Genomic DNA, 18,583 nt, shown 5'->3' with positions numbered 1-18,583 from the left:
TCACCTAGACAAGCAGGAAGAGATTGACATCATATATCTTGACTTCAACACAGCCTTTCATCTGGTATCCCATGATCACCTCTTGGCTAAACTGGCTAACTATGGCCTCAACCTCACCACGATCCGCTGGCTGGGGAATTGGCTCCACGGTAGGACCCACAGGGTGGTGGTTGACAGAAGCCAATCATCTTGGTGCGCAGTCACCAGTGAGGTCCCTCAAGGCTCTGTCCTAGGGCCTACACTATTTAACATCTTCATCTATGATGTGGACATTGAAGTCAGAAGCAGACTGGCCAAGTTTGCCAATGACACCAAACTCTGGGGTAAAGCATCCACACCCAAGGACAGGAGGGTGATCCAGGCAGATCTTGACAGGCTCATGAAATGGGCAGACGAGAACCTGATGGTGTTCAACACCGAAAAATACACGGTTCTCCACCTTGGGAGGAAAAACCTGTAGCATACTTATAGGCTTAGCAGTGCTATGGTGGTTAGCACTACAGATGAATAGGACTTGGGGGGTCATGATTGACCACAAGATGTACATAAGCCTTCAGTGCAATGCTGCAGCCAGTAAAGTGAGCACAATTCTGGCTTACATCCATAGATGCTTCCCAAGCAAATTCCGGGATGTCATTCTCCCCTTGTACTCAGCCTTAGTGAGGCCGCAGCTGGAGTACTGCATCTAGTTTTGGGCTCCACAATTCAAAAAGGATGTGGAGAAGCTTGAGAGGGTGCAGAGGAGAGCCATGCACATGGAAAACAGACCTTATGATGAAAGGCTGAGAGCCATGGAGCTCTTTAGCCTGGAAAAGCACAGGTTCAGGGGTGATCTGGTGGCCACCTATAAGTTTATCAGGGGTGACCACCAGGATCTGGGGGAACGTCTGTTCACCAGAGCGCCCCAAGGGATGACGAGATCGAATGGTCACAAACTCCGCTGCGACCGATTCAGGCTGGACATAAAGAAAGAACTTCTTTACTGTCCGAGCTCTCAAGGTTTGGAATAGACTGCCGCCGGAGGCGGTTCAAGCACCCACTCTGAACACCTTCAAGACACATTTGGATGCTTAGCTTGCTGGGATCCTATGATGGGGGCTAGACTTGATGATCCTCTGGGGTCCCTTCCAGCCCAAATGTCTATGAAATCTAAGAAGTCATATCCCCCAACCCCTGAACCATTTTCATTGCTTTCCGCTGGACTCTCCAATTTGGCCACAACCCTTCTGTTGCAGAGGGCCCAAAACTAGACAATACTCCAGCTGTGGCCTCACCAGTACTGAACAGAAAGGAATAATCACTTCCTTCAATCTGCTCACAAGACTACTAATGCAGCCCAGGATGCCATTAGCCTTCTTTGCAACAAGGGCACACTGTTGGCTCATATTCAGCTTACTGTCCACTGTAACCCCCAAGTTGTTTTCTGCAGAGCTGTTGCTTAACCAGTTAGTCCCCAGCCTGTACTGGTGCATGGGATTATCCCCATCCTAACTGCAGGAGTCTGCACTTGCCCTTACTGAACTTCATGAGATTTCTTTTGCTCCAATCCTCCAGTTTGTCAAGGTCTCTCTGAACCCTAGCTCTACCCTTCAGCATATGTACTATTACACCACCTTTATACACTAGTTACTTTTACACCAGTGGTTCTCAACTAGGATGTTACAAGACACTTCCAGGTGTGCTGCAGCATCTTGGCCAGGGGGACCTGTGCTGCATGCGCTTCTTAGAAGGCCTGACTGGGATGTGGCTGTGGCAGGAGTTTTGGGCAGGACAGTATCTCATGCCCCACACATCTGTTTCCAGGACACACTCTCTCACTTAACACGGTGTAAAATCAGGAGCAACTCCATTGCAAATAATTTGGAATTTTTTAGTGATGGGGGGGGCACATACAGGAGGAAAGGTTTTCTTTCTTTCTTTTAAAGAAAAAACAGGAGCAGGAACATGAGCCAATTATGCTGCTGCTGCTATCTGTGCTGTTTTGGGAAAAGGAGAATGATAAAGAGTCTGGTAAACTCCTTATTCAAATTGAAGCAATAGTGGTTCTTACAAAAAAAAGTTGTGGAAGGTGCCCTAACTAACAAGGCTGAGAACCACTATTGTACACATTCTATCTACCTAAGCTGGTTTGAACCAGCAGTGCTTAAGTGAAGAATTTTGAGCATTTAACCAACCTCAACCTCTTGCACCTCCCTCCATGTTTCTATATTTGAGAAGCAAAATACATGACTAATCTCCATTTCCACCACCCCCCGTCACGTTACACACCACAGTACCCAGTTGTCAATGTAAAATGAACCACTAGCAATGCATACCCCACAGTCTGAAAGCCAAAGCCATAATACCAGCACTAATACTGCAATACAGAAAACAGTCTTTGAGTGTACTTACCATTTTCACATGCATTGGTCTGTCAAACAGCAGCTGCCCATTGAACATTGCTATTATTTAGTTAAGGATGATCTTCTAGTGTTAGTCAAAGTCTAATTAAAAAGGACACCTTAAACAGCTGTATAGTTCTGTGTCTTGTTGCGTTTTGGATGCATCTCTACTACAAAGCAAAATTGTGGGCAGCATTGCAAATTTACCTCCTTTCTCACCTCCCTCCCCAAAGAAATGGGCTAATTTTGGCTGAAGTCTGAACCACTGCTTGTATTTATTTAGTTATATAAAAAGTTAAATAGCTTTAATGTTTAACAAAAATGTCTTAAAGACATTCTTGGTTAAGTTACCTGTGTTCACACAACAAGAGGTTAGAGTTTAAATTTTTTACAAATATCTTAAGCTATTTTATAATTGGTTCTGAGATTAATATGATCAAGCCAGAAGTGTCTGAGCTTTGAGTCTCTATTACAAGATAGTATAGCAAATGCACACACACACACACACACACACACACACACACACACACACACCCCCTTGCACTTTTTCACGTCTGCAACAGCGGCCTGGTCTCAGACCATGACTTGAAAGGACCTGAACAACACAAAGCCTCACATTGCCCTCTCTCCTCATGCCTGTACCAAGAGGAAAGGCAAGATCAGAGCATATTCTACAGGTTTTGGTAAGGTAAAGTGTTCAGTTGAGGGCTCAGGACATGAGAATTGCAAGGTAGCATCTATACAGACTATGAGGCAGAGGAGATTCACCAGAATTACTTCACTAGTGTCTGAAATATTGCATTATCTTCAATGGGCATTTTTTATTGCAGACAAGAGTTTATGGTGTATATTTTACCTACTTTTTAAAAGGTTCATACCTTAATGTATCAAAACCAAGTGCCTTCTCTTCCCTCATCACTAGCCCTATGTTTTGGTATTTAAATTCTTTTTTAAAAAACTGTTAAAATATTACATATGCCCACGTGATGGACACATGTATTTTCAGCCAAAGATATGGGAAAGGGGGACTTTTTTCTGGATATTATATTTGATGATTAAGGAAAGAATGAACTTCTTAGACTAAGAGTCAGATCTACTTTAAACTAGGCTCGTCGGGGGAGGGGGAAGATGAGGGCGGAGGAGACGATGAACTACCAGGCCCAGCAACAGCCAGCGAGCCCAGACCAATGGTCAAAAGGGAGAAACAGGTAAGTGATGGGGGACGGGGCATTGCTGAGACTAGGGGGTCAGTGGGCACAACCGTTGGAGGCCTCAAATGCCTCTACACAAATGCTCAAAGTATGGGGAAGAAGCAGGAGGAACTCGCCCTCCTCCTAGCTGTCACCAGCCCTGACATAGCGGGGATCACAGAAATGTGGTCGGACTCATCGCATGACTGGGCGGTGAGTGTCAAGGGCTATAGGCTATACAGGAGGGACAGGATAGGAAGGAAAGGTGGAGGAGTAGCACTCTACATCAAGGAGGAATATACTTCCTCGTCAATTAGCAAGGAGGTAGAGGGGGGGCACTCTGAGGTGCTCTGGGTTAGAGTAAAAGGCAGTCCAGGAGATAGAGACTTAACGGTGGGAGTCTACTATAGACCTCCCAACCAGGGAGAAGAGCTCGACCAGGAATTCTTAGGTCAGCTCACAGAGGCAGTGAGGGCTAAGGATGCGGTCATCATGGGGGACCTGAACTTCCCAGACATCTGCTGGGAAGAGCAGTCAGCCAAGTCTGATCGCTCACATCGGTTCTTAGCCAGAGTGCAGGACCTCCATCTAACCCAGGAGGTGCACAGCCCCACCAGGGGAGACGCCTTGTTGGACCTGGTGCTGGCCACGGGTGATGACCTGGTGAGGGGCCTGCGGGTGATGGGCCACCTGGGAGACAGTGATCATCGCTTGCTGGAATTCACCATCCAGCGTAAGGTGGCAAAGGGCTGCAGCAAGGCAACAGCCCTAGACTTTAGGAGGGCTGACTTCAACAAGCTAAGGAGGATCGTTGGGGAAGCGCTGAGGACCCAGAGGAGAAGGGAGCCAGACGTCCAAGGTGAGTGGTTGCTCCTTAAGGAGACGATCCTCCATGCCCAAAGGGAGGTAATCCCAACAAGGGTCAAAGGGAGCAGGAGGGCACATAAACCCCCATGGCTCACTAGGAGCATCCGGGAATGTCTCCTTGCTAAAAGACAGGCATACACCCAATGGAGGGATGGGGTCATCACCAAGAAGGACTACGTTACAGTCGCCCAAGGATGTAGGGGGGCAGTCAGGAAGGCCAAGGCAGAGATGGAGATAGGACAAGCTTCCCAGATTAAGGACAATAAGAAGTCCTTCTTCAAATACATAGGGGGTAAAAAGAGGGTCCCGGGTAATGTGGGGCCCCCTGCAGGACACGATGGGCAACTCAGTCGTCACGCCAGATGACAAAGCTAACATATTTAACGATTTCTTTGCCTCTGTCTTCCTAAGTAGGGACCAGTTCAGCCACCTCCCTGCTGGGCCCCCCTCGGGCCCCAGGAGAGACACGCATGGGCCAGGGGTTAGCGAGGAGTTAGTTAGGGTACTTCTGGAGAGGCTGGACGTGTTCAAGTCCGCTGGTCCGGACGATCTTCGCTCTAGGGTTCTACAGGAACTGGCCGAGGTCATTGCGGGACCTCTGGCGCGGCTCTATGAGCACTCGTGGTGCTCTGGTGAGGTGCCGGAGGACTGGAAGAGGGCCAATGTGGTCCCTATCTTCAAACTGGGAAAAAAAGAGGACCCGGGAAATTACAGGCCAGTTAGTCTTACCTCAATCCCGGATAAGCTCTTTGAAAAAATTATCCTGGCACACATCCAGGAGGGCCTTGCAGGGGAATGCATGCTCAGGGGCAACCAACATGGGTTCATCAGTGGCAGGTCTTGTCAGACCAACCTGGTGGCCTTTTACGATCAGGTCACCAAATCATTAGACGCAGGGGTTGCTGTGGATGTAGTCTTTCTGGACTTCCGGAAGGCTTTCGACACTGTCTCTCACCGTGTCCTCATCAAAAAGCTGGGAGACTGTGGTGTCGATGCCCACACAGTCAAATGGGTTGCCAGCTGGTTGGAGGGCCGCACCCAGAGGGTGGTAGTGGATGGGTTCTTCTCGACCTGGAAGGACGTGGGCAGTGGGGTTCCGCAGGGCTCGGTCCTCGGGCCCGCACTGTTCAACATCTTCATCAGTGACTTGGATGAGGGGGTAGAAAGCACCCTGTTCAAGTTTGCTGATGACACGAAGATGTGGGGGGATGTGGGTGCACTAGAAGGGTGCAATAGGCTACAAGCTGACCTTGACAGGTTGCAACGGTGGGCGGATGAGAATAGGATGGGGTTTAACACTGATAAGTGCAAGGTGTTGCACATGGGGAGGAAGAACCAGCACCACACTTACAGGTTGGGGAACTCCCCTCTTGCCAGCACGGAGACGGAAAAGGATCTTGGAGTCGTCATTGACTCCACGATGAACATGGGCCGGCAGTGTGGGGAGGCAGTCAAGAAGGCCAACCGTACCCTGTCATGCATCCATAGATGCATCTCGAGCAGGTCCAGGGAGGTGATCCTCCCCTCTATGCGGCACTGGTCAGGCCGCAGCTGGAGTACTGCGTCCAGTTCTGGGCGCCGCACTTCAAGAGGGACGTGGACGATATGGAAAGAGTCCAGAGGAGGGCCACTCGTATGATCAGGGGTCAGCAGGGCAGGCTTTATGAGGAGAGGCTACGGGACCTGAACCTGTTTAGCCTCCACAAGAGAAGGTTAAGGGGGGACCTTGTGGCCTGCTACAGACTGGTCAGGGGGGGATCAGCAGGTATTGGGGGAGTCCCTGTTCCCCCGTGTGCTGCCAGGAGTGACCAGGAATAACGGTCACAAGCTGGCGGAGGGTAGGTTTAGATTAGATATTAGGAGGCGCTACTTCACAGTCAGGGCGGCTAGGGCCTGGAACCGGCTTCCAGGGGAAGTGGTGCAGGCTCCTAGCCTGGGGATTTTTAAAAGGAAGTTGGATGAGAACCTTGCCGGGGTCATCTGACCCCGGTGCTCTTTCCTGCCAAGGCAGGGGGTCGGACTAGATGATCTACCTAGGTCCCTTCCGACTCTAGCTACTATGAAACTACTCTCTCTACTTTATTCTTCAGTTCCTCTGATCAAAACAACCAGATGTTAAAAAATGAAGAAAAGAATGGTGTTGGTTTTTAAATTATTGTAATGTCCTGTATTCACTGAAGTTGCTATCCTAACAGTTTACAAGGGTACTGTTTGCTTTTGCATGAGAAATCAGGTATGAAATGCAGGCTCGTATGTCAAGTCTAATTAATCTTATGGACTTTGCTATTGCAGAATATCTTCAGAAAGGATACATATAGCCTGAACAGCTTCAATAGCTTGCTCAAATGTAACTGTGCCAATCCCACGACTTTTACCATCCTTGTCTTCCAATATATCTGCTCGGACCACCACACCAGCCATGCTGAATACTTCCTTCAGCTTCTTCCAGCCAACTTTGTAATCCAACTGGGAAGAAAATAAATTTAGAAATGTTAAATAAAGTTACACACATTAAATAAATAGCCTCAAAAATGTATTTTTAAAAGGCGTTTCTGAACCAAGATGCAACAGATTAGAAAACAAATTCAAATGCCTTTAAATAATTACAAATATTAACTTATAGAAGAAACAGTTAAATACCAAAGTTTCAAACCAGAAAAAAAATTAGGAATATTACACTAAAATGAGAGTGAATAAGAGCCCTGCATATTTAGTAGCATCCTAATATTCATTAGTAAGGTTTGAGAACTGACAGGTGAATATAACCAAATTTCAGAATCTTGCTACAGAAAGAATGAACAAAACAAACAAACAAAAAAAACCCACATAACATTTTTATGCTAATTTATTAATTAAAGGCTTGGTAATATGGTACTTATATTGAACTCCAAAGAATCAATGAAGTGCTGTACTGAGGTAACATTAGTAAGTGGAGGTATGCTGTATTTTGCATAAAGGCACAATAAATACTTCCACCTTACTTGCATCAAGCAGTTCATCACTAATGCCAAATAGCCCAACTGAAGTAAGGTTGTGAAAGGTTAAACAATTGTTTACCTAAGGTCAGCAACATTTTGGGCAAAGTACCAAAAATACCTGCAACCTTGATTTGTAAGATGTTGGCAAGCCAGGAGTAGGCAGTGGGGGAGTTGCAATGGGGCCAATCCTTGTTGTGGCAGCACAGCCCCTGCCCATCCCCTGCCATCCACAGAGAAGCATATGGCAAGCAAAATGCCTCCATGTGTCATGTTCTGGAACCCGTGCCAGAGGTTGCTTTCCCCTGGTTTAACTCATAAGCCCAGTTCTAATTAGTTAGCTTACTGGTTATCACTTAACTCAAGGCAGGTATAGTCTAAGAGAAAAGGGGGGGGGGGGAAGAGGGGGGAGGGAAACGGGAACAGAAGGTACCCCAGCAGGAACCAGAAGGCAGCAAGGCAGGCAGGAGAGAGGGAGGAGGAAGGGCAAGGAGGACATAGCCTAAGAGGAAAATAGCAGACAGCCTAATGACTGTGTCAATTAAGCAATTAGCTGCTCCTTCACGGGTATTCCCTCCCTCCCTCCCTCCCTCCCAGCACCAGGCTGTATGTGAGCTGTGTTGTCTGGCTGGGATTGCGGCCACCTTCCCCACCCCCAGTCAAAGGGCCCTGGGAGCAGCTCCCAGCAGCAGCTGTCTCTAAGCTGCTGTGTTATCCATTAACCATTTAACCGATATAATTTGAGGTTGAATGAATATTTTTTTAAACAATATTTACATCCCGAAACTGAAGACAAGACTTTTTGCAGAGGAGTACTACTCCTTAGTTTTCCAAACTAAGGTATCCTTAATTCAGCTAGAGCCTAAATCTACTGTCAAACAGGAGAGTGTACTTACATTAGCAACAAAGACAGTGCTTCCAAGTCTTCCAGCCTGTAAGGCATGAATAATCTCATTGGGTATGTTGGGATTGTTGAGGATGCTGGGTGGGATATTAATCATTCCAGGGCCACCTGGTCCTGGGCCAATGCCCATCCCACCAGCTGCTGCCATCACCTTCTGCATTGCTCTTCTAGCATGCTCCCCATCAGGATCCTGCAACAGTAAACACACACCATAAGCTACCATGATGCACTGAACTCCTCAGTTTGACCCTGGAGCCAATACTGCATTTTCAGTAACCACATGGAAAATTTAAATGCCGAATCAGTACAAGAATCATAAAAAAACAACCCTTCTATATTACAAGCTCTTATGTGCCCAATCTTATCTTCTTATTCCTTCCTGTTAACATCAAAGCAATCATAGTAATTCAAGAACCATACCAGTAAAGTTAAAGACAGATTCAAATGAAAGCTGCCTGAAGGAGTACCCCCCACAAAAAAGTGATAAATAGCAGTACAACAGTATATTAAAGGGTTGTGGGAGGAGGGAAACAGTCTAATCAGGTGCTCTTGGTTCCTAATCTTGAGAAGCTGGAAGATTGTTTAACACCCCAATATATTTTTAAAAGGAAATTCAAAGTGAGAATTACTGGACATCAGGAACTTAGGCAAGAAAATAACACTTAACCTAGAACACAGGACTTTCCCCACAACTACCAAAGGGAAAAAACAAAACAAAACAAAATTCAAAGTCCATACGAATATGACCACAGAATAAAATTCATTCCTGACCCTCAATAAGGCAATAGGTCTGACTTGGAGCAGAGGGGCAAAGCCTCCAACAAGAAACCTCTGGGTTTCATTCCAGTACCAGCACTGGTACACATCCCAGTCAAAGTCCCAGCCTTGGCTACAACCAACAATCAAAGCTACTGAGGAAGGTGGGGGAAGAAGTGGGGAACCACCTGTAGCAACAGAAGGGGAAAAAAAATCCTCTCCAACTCATGCAGCACCCAGGAAAACCGAACCATGGGAGGAAAAAAGCTGACAACATCTTCCATTCTGCTCTGCAATCTGAAGACAGCAAGCAGAACTTCACACATCATACCTAACTGGACAGCCAGAATTGCTCTTTCTATATCCAGCCCATAAACATATTCTAGCTCCTAGACTTTCAACTGTTGGTCTTTACAGCACACTGTAGACATGCTTACTTGTAGATCACCTTTGACAACGCTTGTCCAATCTCTTCTTGAAAACCTCCAATGATCAAGATTCCACAACTTCCCGAGGCAGTCTATTCCACTGCAGTGTTGTTCCAACAGTGAAGCAGTTTTTCCTGATATCCAATCTAAGCCTACTTTGCTGCATCTTTAAAGCTACTTGTCTGCCTTCTTTCATTGCTGCAGAGGACGGGATGCATCCTCCCTCTTCTTTACGACAGCCAATGAAATATTTGAAGACTGCCATCATATCCCCTCTCGAGCACCTTTTCTGCAAGCTAAATGTGCCCCTCCCCACATGGCTAACCTTCCAAGCTCTTTATCACTATTCTCATTGCCTCTGGACCTCTTCTGAACTTCTTCACATCCCTTTCAAAACGTAAGAACCCAAAAAACTGCACAACAGTCTAGATGAGGCCTAGCCCCTGCCAAGCACAGAGGTACTATCACTTTCCATATGTTTTGCACTGAATGCTCTTTACTGACGCAGCCCAAACATGCAGCTGTCACTACAAAATTATAGTCTGTGAACCACCGAGACTCCTACATCCTTTCCTGTAGTGCTGCCATCCAGCCACATGTCACCAATTTTGTTTTTGATCATTCTCAATCTGTAGCACCTTACAATTGTTAGCAAACATCATCCTGTTGTCTCTAGCTGAGCTTTTAAAAAATTCTCAAGATCCTTCTGAACAGGGCTCTTGTCCTTTGATGTGTTCTCAATGCTTCCCAGTTTTTTGTCTGAAAATCTGCTTAAAAAGCAGTCTATTCCAGCAGCCAAACCTATAATAAAACCTGCTGAACACCATCAGGCCAAAGACAGACTTACATTTAGATATTTTAGATGCTTATACCTAAAGGTTTTGGATCTAAAGTTTATGTGGGAGGGTGGGGGGAGCTTGCTTTAGTTAGCCCAATCTCTTCATGTTAAAAACAAAAATACTACAAGGGGAAAAAAAAAAAAAAAAGTGTAGTGCCTTACTTCTTTCACTTTCAGTGGTCTTCCACCAAGACTATGCTTGTTCAAAACCTCTGCAGCTTTTCTCATGCTCTCTTCCATCTTGAATTCAACAACACTGTGGGGAGACAAAACAGCTAAGAACGTTGCTTGTAGTTTGAAGTTTCCCCATCCCCTGCAAAAAACAAAATTGATAAATAAAACTTACGCGCATCCCTTGATGTGGTGATTTCACAGGTGAGTAATGAGGAGGGTAGGAGGGAAGAGAGAAAAGAAAGTAAGTAAAAAGAAAAAAACACAGAATGCAAAAAATTAAACTAAAAAAAAGTATTCATTAAAACTACTTTGCAATTTAATCCCAGTAATAAAAGCAAGTACAAAACACACGCCTTACCCAATATAAACTTCATTACCTGGATACCACATTAACCCTTAATACACTATTAGGGTTATACTGTAGTTTCTGAAGTTGTAATAAGCAGAACTAAGTCCAGGTTCTCCAAGAAAACACCACACGTTTTATATTTCGTGTTCTCAATAGTACATCAAAATCCTTGCCATGTTCTCACCCTAAAAATCATATCCCTTCTGTACAATTAAAAAGTTAGCTCACCCTAAATTTTTCTAAAACATTATTTCATTTGACTGGAAGTCATTTGTTACCTACTAAGAATATGTATGTTTAGCTTTAAAGATATGACTTCTTTTCTGGCAAAGGAAGCATAATGTTTACAGAACCTGCTTTTGCACACTGATCTTACAAATTCAGCAAACCACTACAGTGACATTTTCCAAGACACAAGTTTTACGTTAATATACCATACCACGAGGGTCCATGCGTAATTCACACAGCCAACACCGACTGAGCACAGTGGAAGACAATGCTGACACTGTCTACAAATCCCATCCCACCTCCTCCCCATCCCAAAAAGAGGCTTTGGGCTGTACCTACGTATTATAGCCACTATACATCCACACTCTCTACCTTCCTGATTTCATTCGGTTCCACGCCACCATACAGTTACATTTGTCATGTAGTAAATCCACAGAAGAAATTCTCTCAAACACTTACCCTTGACTTTCCTTCAGCGTCCATTAAGAGCTCCACGTATGTTACCTCACCAACTACAAATCAGATTCCAGACGACACATATACCAAGGGAGAAAAGCCAAGAAAACAATGGGAATTTAGAACAATCAACAACCTTGTATGGAGCCTCTGCCTTATAAGAAAGCCCAGAAACACTCCATATTCTCTAAACCACCGAACTGGAGAATTACAGATGTGCAGTAAAGTTAAGTATTTTATGTCCTTGATTTTCCTCCACTGCAAGACCATCTATTTCCACAATATCAGTTTCCTCAGTCTTTAAAGACCCACTCATTACCACGGGAAAGTCTGTTTCCATCTAGATATTCCAGAAGCATATGCTTCACTCTGGATTCAAGGACAGAAGGGAATTTTAAAAAACAAAACTGGACCCAATTATCTCCAATAATCAGGTATTCAACAGTAATTTTAGTTTGCTTATTGTACCTCCCTCCACTAAGTATAAGTAGAACTTTAAGCCCATGATTTATTTCAACACTGTCTCCATTAACATTACTATAATTTTCACGCCCAAGACAAGAAGCTAAAATAAAGTTTTTAAAATCTGTAGCAAAAAGTCAAAATTTGTAGGAAAAATAAATCTGCATTTTTCCACACAACTGGGACTCCCACCTTATGCATACTGTAACTAGTTTCTATGCCTCAGAATACAGCTACCTAGCTGCTGAGTTTGGAATAAATGGCATGCAGAAATATAGCCGAGAAGCCTATTTGGATTTATTTTTCTGGCTTGTCAGACTGACTATATCCAAACACTTTAAAGTTTCCACTCCTCTTAAAGACAACATAAGAGGACTTCAGCTATGAAAAGGGGCAAGCAGTCTTTTAGTAAATCTTAATGCACAAAAAGGAGTTTATTTGCTTGAAATCCAAGCAAGAAACTGAAATTTCAGGCTGTTTACAGATGTGAAAAAAACCAAACAAAAAATTAAACAGCGCTTTACTGTAAGATTGGTCCGCCCCTATGCTGAGCCCAGAGCATACCCAGAAGTCACACAGCTCACCCAACGTCTGTATAGACTGCACACTTCAGCAGTGCTTTCTGGCACCTTTATCCAATAGCTGATTCAATCGGCTTTACATAAAAGCCCCAGAGTGAGGATCCCATACAGATGCTGGGGAGCTGGGTCAAACTAACACGCTTCTTCTTCTAGTAAAGAGCCGTTTTGGGGGGGGGTTCCCCCCCCCTCCCCGGTCTGTCAGCAGCCTTCTTCCTACTACTTCTCTTCACACGGCTGTAGAGGAGAACAATTTATTTCATCACCCATGTCAAGAGACTAATGCATTATAGCATAGAAGTAGTATTTACTCAGCTACCTGAAGGGTTTGTAAATTCCTTTCCAGAAGCAGTCAGAAATAGAAAACTTCATAGTTTCTGAAGCTAGACATCACCGTATCTACTCATCCACTTGGATCCATCCACAGTCCAAAGTGAAAGGAAATCAGTAAATGGCATAACAAATGAGTATGAGTATTTGAGCTATGCCTCTAGAGACAGTTCCAAGAAGAATTCTACCCTGATCTAAGCTACTGATTTTTTTTTTACTGACATCCAGAAATGCAACTGAAAAGCAAAGGCTTTGTATGTAGGCAGCATACAGCCCACTTTGAAAAGCCCTGCCAATGCATCAATGTCAGATAATCAACATTATCAAAATTCTGAATGCCATTCATTTAAACAGTAGGCATCATAATCCAATTTGCCTTCTTGTTAATTTAAGGATTGCCAGATTGCCTACAAACACACCATTTCAAAAAAGCCAAAAAATGAGATTCACAAAGTTAGAAGTGGATGACCTTTTGCTGCTCAATGTGCAATTAGTGAATATGAAAGGAATTACTCTGCACACCAAATCAAGTCAGCTTTAACTGCTGCTACACAAGATCACAACCCTTCCAAAACAGGTTTTGCCAGGGTCACAGGCTCAATTGCAACAAAGCTACATTTAAAAGCCGTTTTAAGAGCATCTTTTAATTAGCTTAATGGCCTTTTAAATGAAGTTCTGACCTGTCAACCACAAGATTTAGTAGCATTAAATTTAATAGCCCTCTGAGTACCTTATAATTGGTACCAATTTTGATCAGGGCTCTCAATATTAAAGATTTATACAAGCTATATCTTCAAATCACTTTCTTTAAAAATCACTTTAAGAATAGTCAATGGGCTTCCTAGGAGTATCCAGATTTCAGAACAGGAATTCAATGGTATGCTAGCCCAGCACCCAAAAAAAGCAATTCTAGAACAGAAATAAACACTTCCTAAATGCAGAATGCATTTGTAGTTATGTGGTATGGTTCCAGGTAGACAGAAGTCAAAGAACTCCAGTTCTTAGACCACCTTGACCCTGACAGGGTCTCATGAGGTTTTTTGAGATCTACCTAGATCCCAAAATGTACCATGTTTTCCTCACCCGGACTGGGTATTAGAAGATCAAGCAAGCATCAGGGATATAAAGTTATTGGTTAGCAAGCAACAGGCAAGGACAGCCTGTAAAAGTGGACAGAGAAGCAAGTCAGTCACAGACGTTCTCCAATACCAGATACCGGGACACCTCTCCCCGTTTCAAGAATCAGAACAGTGCTTTCCTTTACAGGAATGTGTAAGCAGAAAGGGGCAGAGACACCACCCTTTTGGTACCTTTTGTACAATGACTGTCCGATGAGACTATTTCAGCTTTTCACTAAACAAGTAAATAATGTCCACAGAATTTAGTTCCAAAGATTAAAATTAATTAATTTACATGGCAAGAAAACACCGCATACACAAAGTGTCTTGTCTTGCTTTGACAATAGTTGGGAAAGGAGTTGTGAGGACAATACAAGTTTAGGAATAATTTGTTTTCAGAAAAACAAAGCCAATTTAAACTGCCAATTATTTTGTTGCTTCCCACTGAGGTGTACCATAGTTGTTTTGCACCTCATTTCTAAATGCACTTAGGAAAGTCCAGTTTACTGGCATTTCAGGCAAAAAAGCCAAGCACCCAGTTGGACCATAGCATTTATTGGAAATACTATAGTGTTTTTATTACATTGCTTTGAAATTGTAAAAACAATAAATGTTTAAACAAAGCAACTCCCGCTGGTGTGTGCAACTATACAGCTGTTACCATGCATTTCTGTAGGTACTCTCTCCCCACAGACTGACATAAGAATTTTCCATCTCCAGGAGCAGTGAGCTATAAAAATCAGAACCACGTCACATTTTGACTCTGGGAGTTACAGGGTAGTCTTTGAAGACCGGTTCTTAGAGAATTAAATTGCTTCAGCACAGAGAAAGTGCAAAGTGAGTTGTGACCAGGTTTTCATTTATTAACTATGCTTTTCTTCACAGGGACCTATTCCCAAGTGTAAAGAGCCCCCAGATTAAAAATAAAAGAAAGTGGGGTGGAAAAGGGGAAAATCAAAGGCATTTTACCGTTCTCCAAAACATTGATGCAATTAACCCTTTTGTTAAAGAAAAGAGTTACCTCCTGTGCTCCAGATTCTATAACGTTATATAAACTTGTACTTAAGATTAGAAAAGAAGGGCATTGCAGAGTGTCATCATTAGCATAGAAATGAACAAGAACAGAGAAAACTAAGTAATGGCCAAAATTCTGAAGGCCAGAGGAAGTACCTCCCAGGCAAAAATTCCAACATAGTATGTATTCAGATCCAACAATGACTGGTTCTGTTGTTGGAATACTTTCACTGTTTACTACATATGCACAAAAGGCCCACCTCAAAAGTTTAAAGCACTGTTAGTATTCCAGAGTAACTAGAGGCTGTCCTAATCTGCGATGCTTAGAAGGCAATGGCACCACTTTTAGCTGTGGCTGCAGTAAGAGAGTAATCACAAATAAACATTAAATTCAAGCTCGCTTTGAGCAAAATGGTGTTTTTAAAGTTAGCAAAAGGCTAAAATACCCACTTAAAAAGTCTTATCAACTACCTGCCACCATTAAAAACAGCTTTCAACTCATGGTTCTGTCTCCAGAGATATTTGATATTAACTCTTTATATAGGAAATAGAGCCAAATGTTAATCAAAATGCATTATCAACAATAGTTGAAATCCATTTGTTGAGTTTGCATTGTAAAACTAGATTTTGCCCTGCTTTACTGAATTCAGAAGGAGCGAAATTAGAGTGTGTTCAGTATTTTGCAACTCTACAAAAGCAAAAAGCTCTTAGATGTCTTTACATACATTTGCATCCAGTTGACTACTTACAGGTCAAATTGGTGGGTGGTTTATTTTTAATCTTCCATTTTAGAATATCCCAGGTATGCAATGCAGCAAGAGTTAAAATGACCACACAGCCATTTCTAAAGTTTGTCAACATCAAATGTAATCACGTGAAAGTGGTAGGCATACAAAAGTATGAAGGATTGGAGAGAGAGCTGCTATTTTCCTGTCTGGAGTAGCTATCCATCAATCTCCCATGATGGGATTTCAAATTTGATTGGTCAAATATGAATCAAGGTCATCTTTACAGCCACAAAAGTTAGAAATGACTCCAGAAGTCTTAATATTAGACCCTTTAATATGGAACATTCATTTGACAACAAATATGACCTTCCAGAAAGTATTAGCTAAAATCATGTCATTACGCATCAGAATTATGTTAATAAACTACGAATATCCTATAGCATAATGATGGGGAGGGGGAGGGGGGAGGAGGAAAGGGGTGTATGTTGTGTTTTGGTACTATGATCTATAAGCAAACCAATCTGTTTGATAACATTATATATTGTTCTAAAACTATAGCTGACAACAAAGTTCTCTCAAGTTTTTATTCCTCAGTTTCATATTAAAAGCTTTTCAAACACTGGACAGAGAGAGGCAGAGTGCTAACAGAGCTTTCCTGATTAAGCAGTGTTGCTCACATTTATTTTGGGTAGACAAGCTAAGGCAGATAAGTTAAAATAGTTGTACCCAATGCAATAAGTACTTGCCATGATGGTGTTACATTTATACTAAGGCTGGTACTGTGCTAAAGCTTAACATTTCTTCATTATTTCCCTGCTCAGGATGTTATAAAACTTGCGCAAACTTAGATCCAAGTTGCAATTGTGAAAGTTTTTAAAGTTACTTTAAGCTTAATATCTATCCAAGAATTCTCTATCTTTAATAGAGAAATAAGTATACTCAGTTATTAAAGCTAGATTCAGTTTGGATTGAATCAAAAAAGAGCAAGAATTACAAAACTAAGCAAGACTGAACTGCAAAAAGCCACGTTTGTGCTATGTTCATAAAGACACCACAATACCATCCGCTTGAAGCAGATGGTACTGCTCCAAGGCTGTGAAGGCTTCTTTCCTCAAAAATCCTCTATCCTCAAGGCGAAGGGGCAGGGCAGGAAGCCAACTTTTACACACCCCAACTTACCAGTTACTTTAATAAGAAACTTGTTGCCTGCACTGGACATTAATGCTACCTCCTAAGGCTCATGAAACTAAAGGATGGGCAAGCCACCTGCATTTAGGAGTACTGAGGGGATAGAATAGGTGGAATGTTAGAGTCATAAAAAGAAGTACCTTGGCTAGCAAGCAAACATTTAAAAAAATACAAATAAAACTTGACCAATAGATGGTGAGGAGTTAAAAACCACAAATAAACAAAAACACTCTGGTTTATGATAAAGATGTTTAAATAAAATGAAGAGATTAAGATGTGTTTATAAATTTGACTAATTTGCTTAAACAATCCCTTTGTCTCTTCATCACTGAAAACATTTAATTTGTAAGTACTTCTTACAGGAAACAGTGTTCTTCATTTATCAAGCATACTGCATGTGACAGCCCTCAATACAAGTCACAGTGGATGCATATTGTTCCTACTGTTGGTCTTAATTTTGTGTTCTAGGTTTGTCTTTTCAATATTATCAGCCTGAATTAGTCCAATGCTGCATCAGTAACATAGCTGGGGAAAAGCCAGAGATCAATACTATTAATAGAGGTGAAAAGCAGCTAGCATTTAAAACTACAACATTTTAGCATATGCTTTCTTGGGAATTCATGTACCTTTGTTCTTCCACAAAGATGCACCACTTAAAGCAAAAAATATACTGCTTTTCTCAGGTCCTCCACATAGATGTAGACTGTGATACGTGCATATAAATGCCAACCACACATTTATGTTACTGCTGGCAAATAGGTAAAAAAAAATGCAGCTATTATTATTGTGTATTATCCTACTGCTTCATAACTGGTGACTATATGGCCTGAAATCTCTCATTGCAGCTCTTGCTTACTGTGCAACAGTGACATACTGGTTTGCTTACTCTACACTACAGATGTGATTAAGGGTTAAAGGACAATTGTACTAAAAGAGTGCATTTTCCTAGTGGAATCACACTGTATGTTCTCATACCAAATTCATTTTACTTGAACCTTTCAAACTAAGATAAGAAAACAGGCCATCTGAACCACTAATTACCCTGAAATTAGATGTAAAGGAAAAATGATGCGTTTTAAAAGTCTTCTTGCTACAGAAGCTAAAGTTGGGGAGGGAGGGGGGGAGAAGGAAGAGGCAGAAGGAAAGAGCTATTTGGCATTCAGTCTTGTTTACATCCAGCTGCCAAAAATACTAAAAAAGGGGATTTCACCAAAAAGCTGTACATAACCTCATTCTTTTGCTGAACAGTTTTACCAATATTCAATACATTTAACATTGGGTTTGCTCAACAGCGGGTCTATCAGCCAATGCAAGGGAGTTTCAAACAAGAACATTTGTGTATTTTATTAAAATAAATATATACTGCACACCTGTAATTCTAAGTTACACCAACAAATACACTGAAATGACTGAACCAAGGCTTCGCTCCTCAGAGCGATGTGGCACCTTTAGAAGATTTCAGATGTACACATCTGAAGACCAAATTTGGAGAGATAAGGCCCTCAAAGCTGCGTCTCCTAAACCATACTTACTGACGCAAAACAGCCGATTGAGATGAATTCCTTCTACGTTCAGCAACCTGCTATCCCATTGTTGCTAACAGCTTTAAAATTTTCTAC

The 18,583-nt window shown here is 42.6% G+C and overlaps 1 protein-coding gene across 2 annotated transcripts in view; it reads right to left on the bottom strand.

Moving 5' to 3' along the window:
• HNRNPM (heterogeneous nuclear ribonucleoprotein M) overlaps positions 1 to 18,583 on the bottom strand; it is a 54,630-nt gene that overhangs the window by 27,405 nt on the left and 8,642 nt on the right. Inside the window, exons 3-8 of one of the 2 annotated variants that reach the window (XM_090028083.1) lie at positions 11,550 to 11,602; positions 10,686 to 10,693; positions 10,502 to 10,595; positions 8,310 to 8,507; positions 6,751 to 6,904; positions 2,392 to 2,441 (exon numbers count right to left, since the gene is read on the bottom strand). In XM_090028083.1, coding sequence (XP_089884209.1) covers positions 2,392 to 2,441; positions 6,751 to 6,904; positions 8,310 to 8,507; positions 10,502 to 10,595; positions 10,686 to 10,693; positions 11,550 to 11,602 — 557 coding nt within the window. Of the gene's footprint in view, positions 1 to 2,391; positions 2,442 to 6,750; positions 6,905 to 8,309; positions 8,508 to 10,501; positions 10,596 to 10,685; positions 11,426 to 11,549; positions 11,603 to 18,583 lie in introns of those variants that run through there. The other variant, XM_090028082.1, reaches the window with a different exon arrangement.

This window comes from Crocodylus siamensis, chromosome 14 (assembly GCF_052110815.1).
Source record: "Crocodylus siamensis isolate JL-2025a chromosome 14, ASM5211081v1, whole genome shotgun sequence".
NCBI classification, from domain to species: Eukaryota; Metazoa; Chordata; order Crocodylia; family Crocodylidae; genus Crocodylus; species Crocodylus siamensis.
This window is presented reverse-complemented; position numbering and strand designations above follow the sequence as displayed.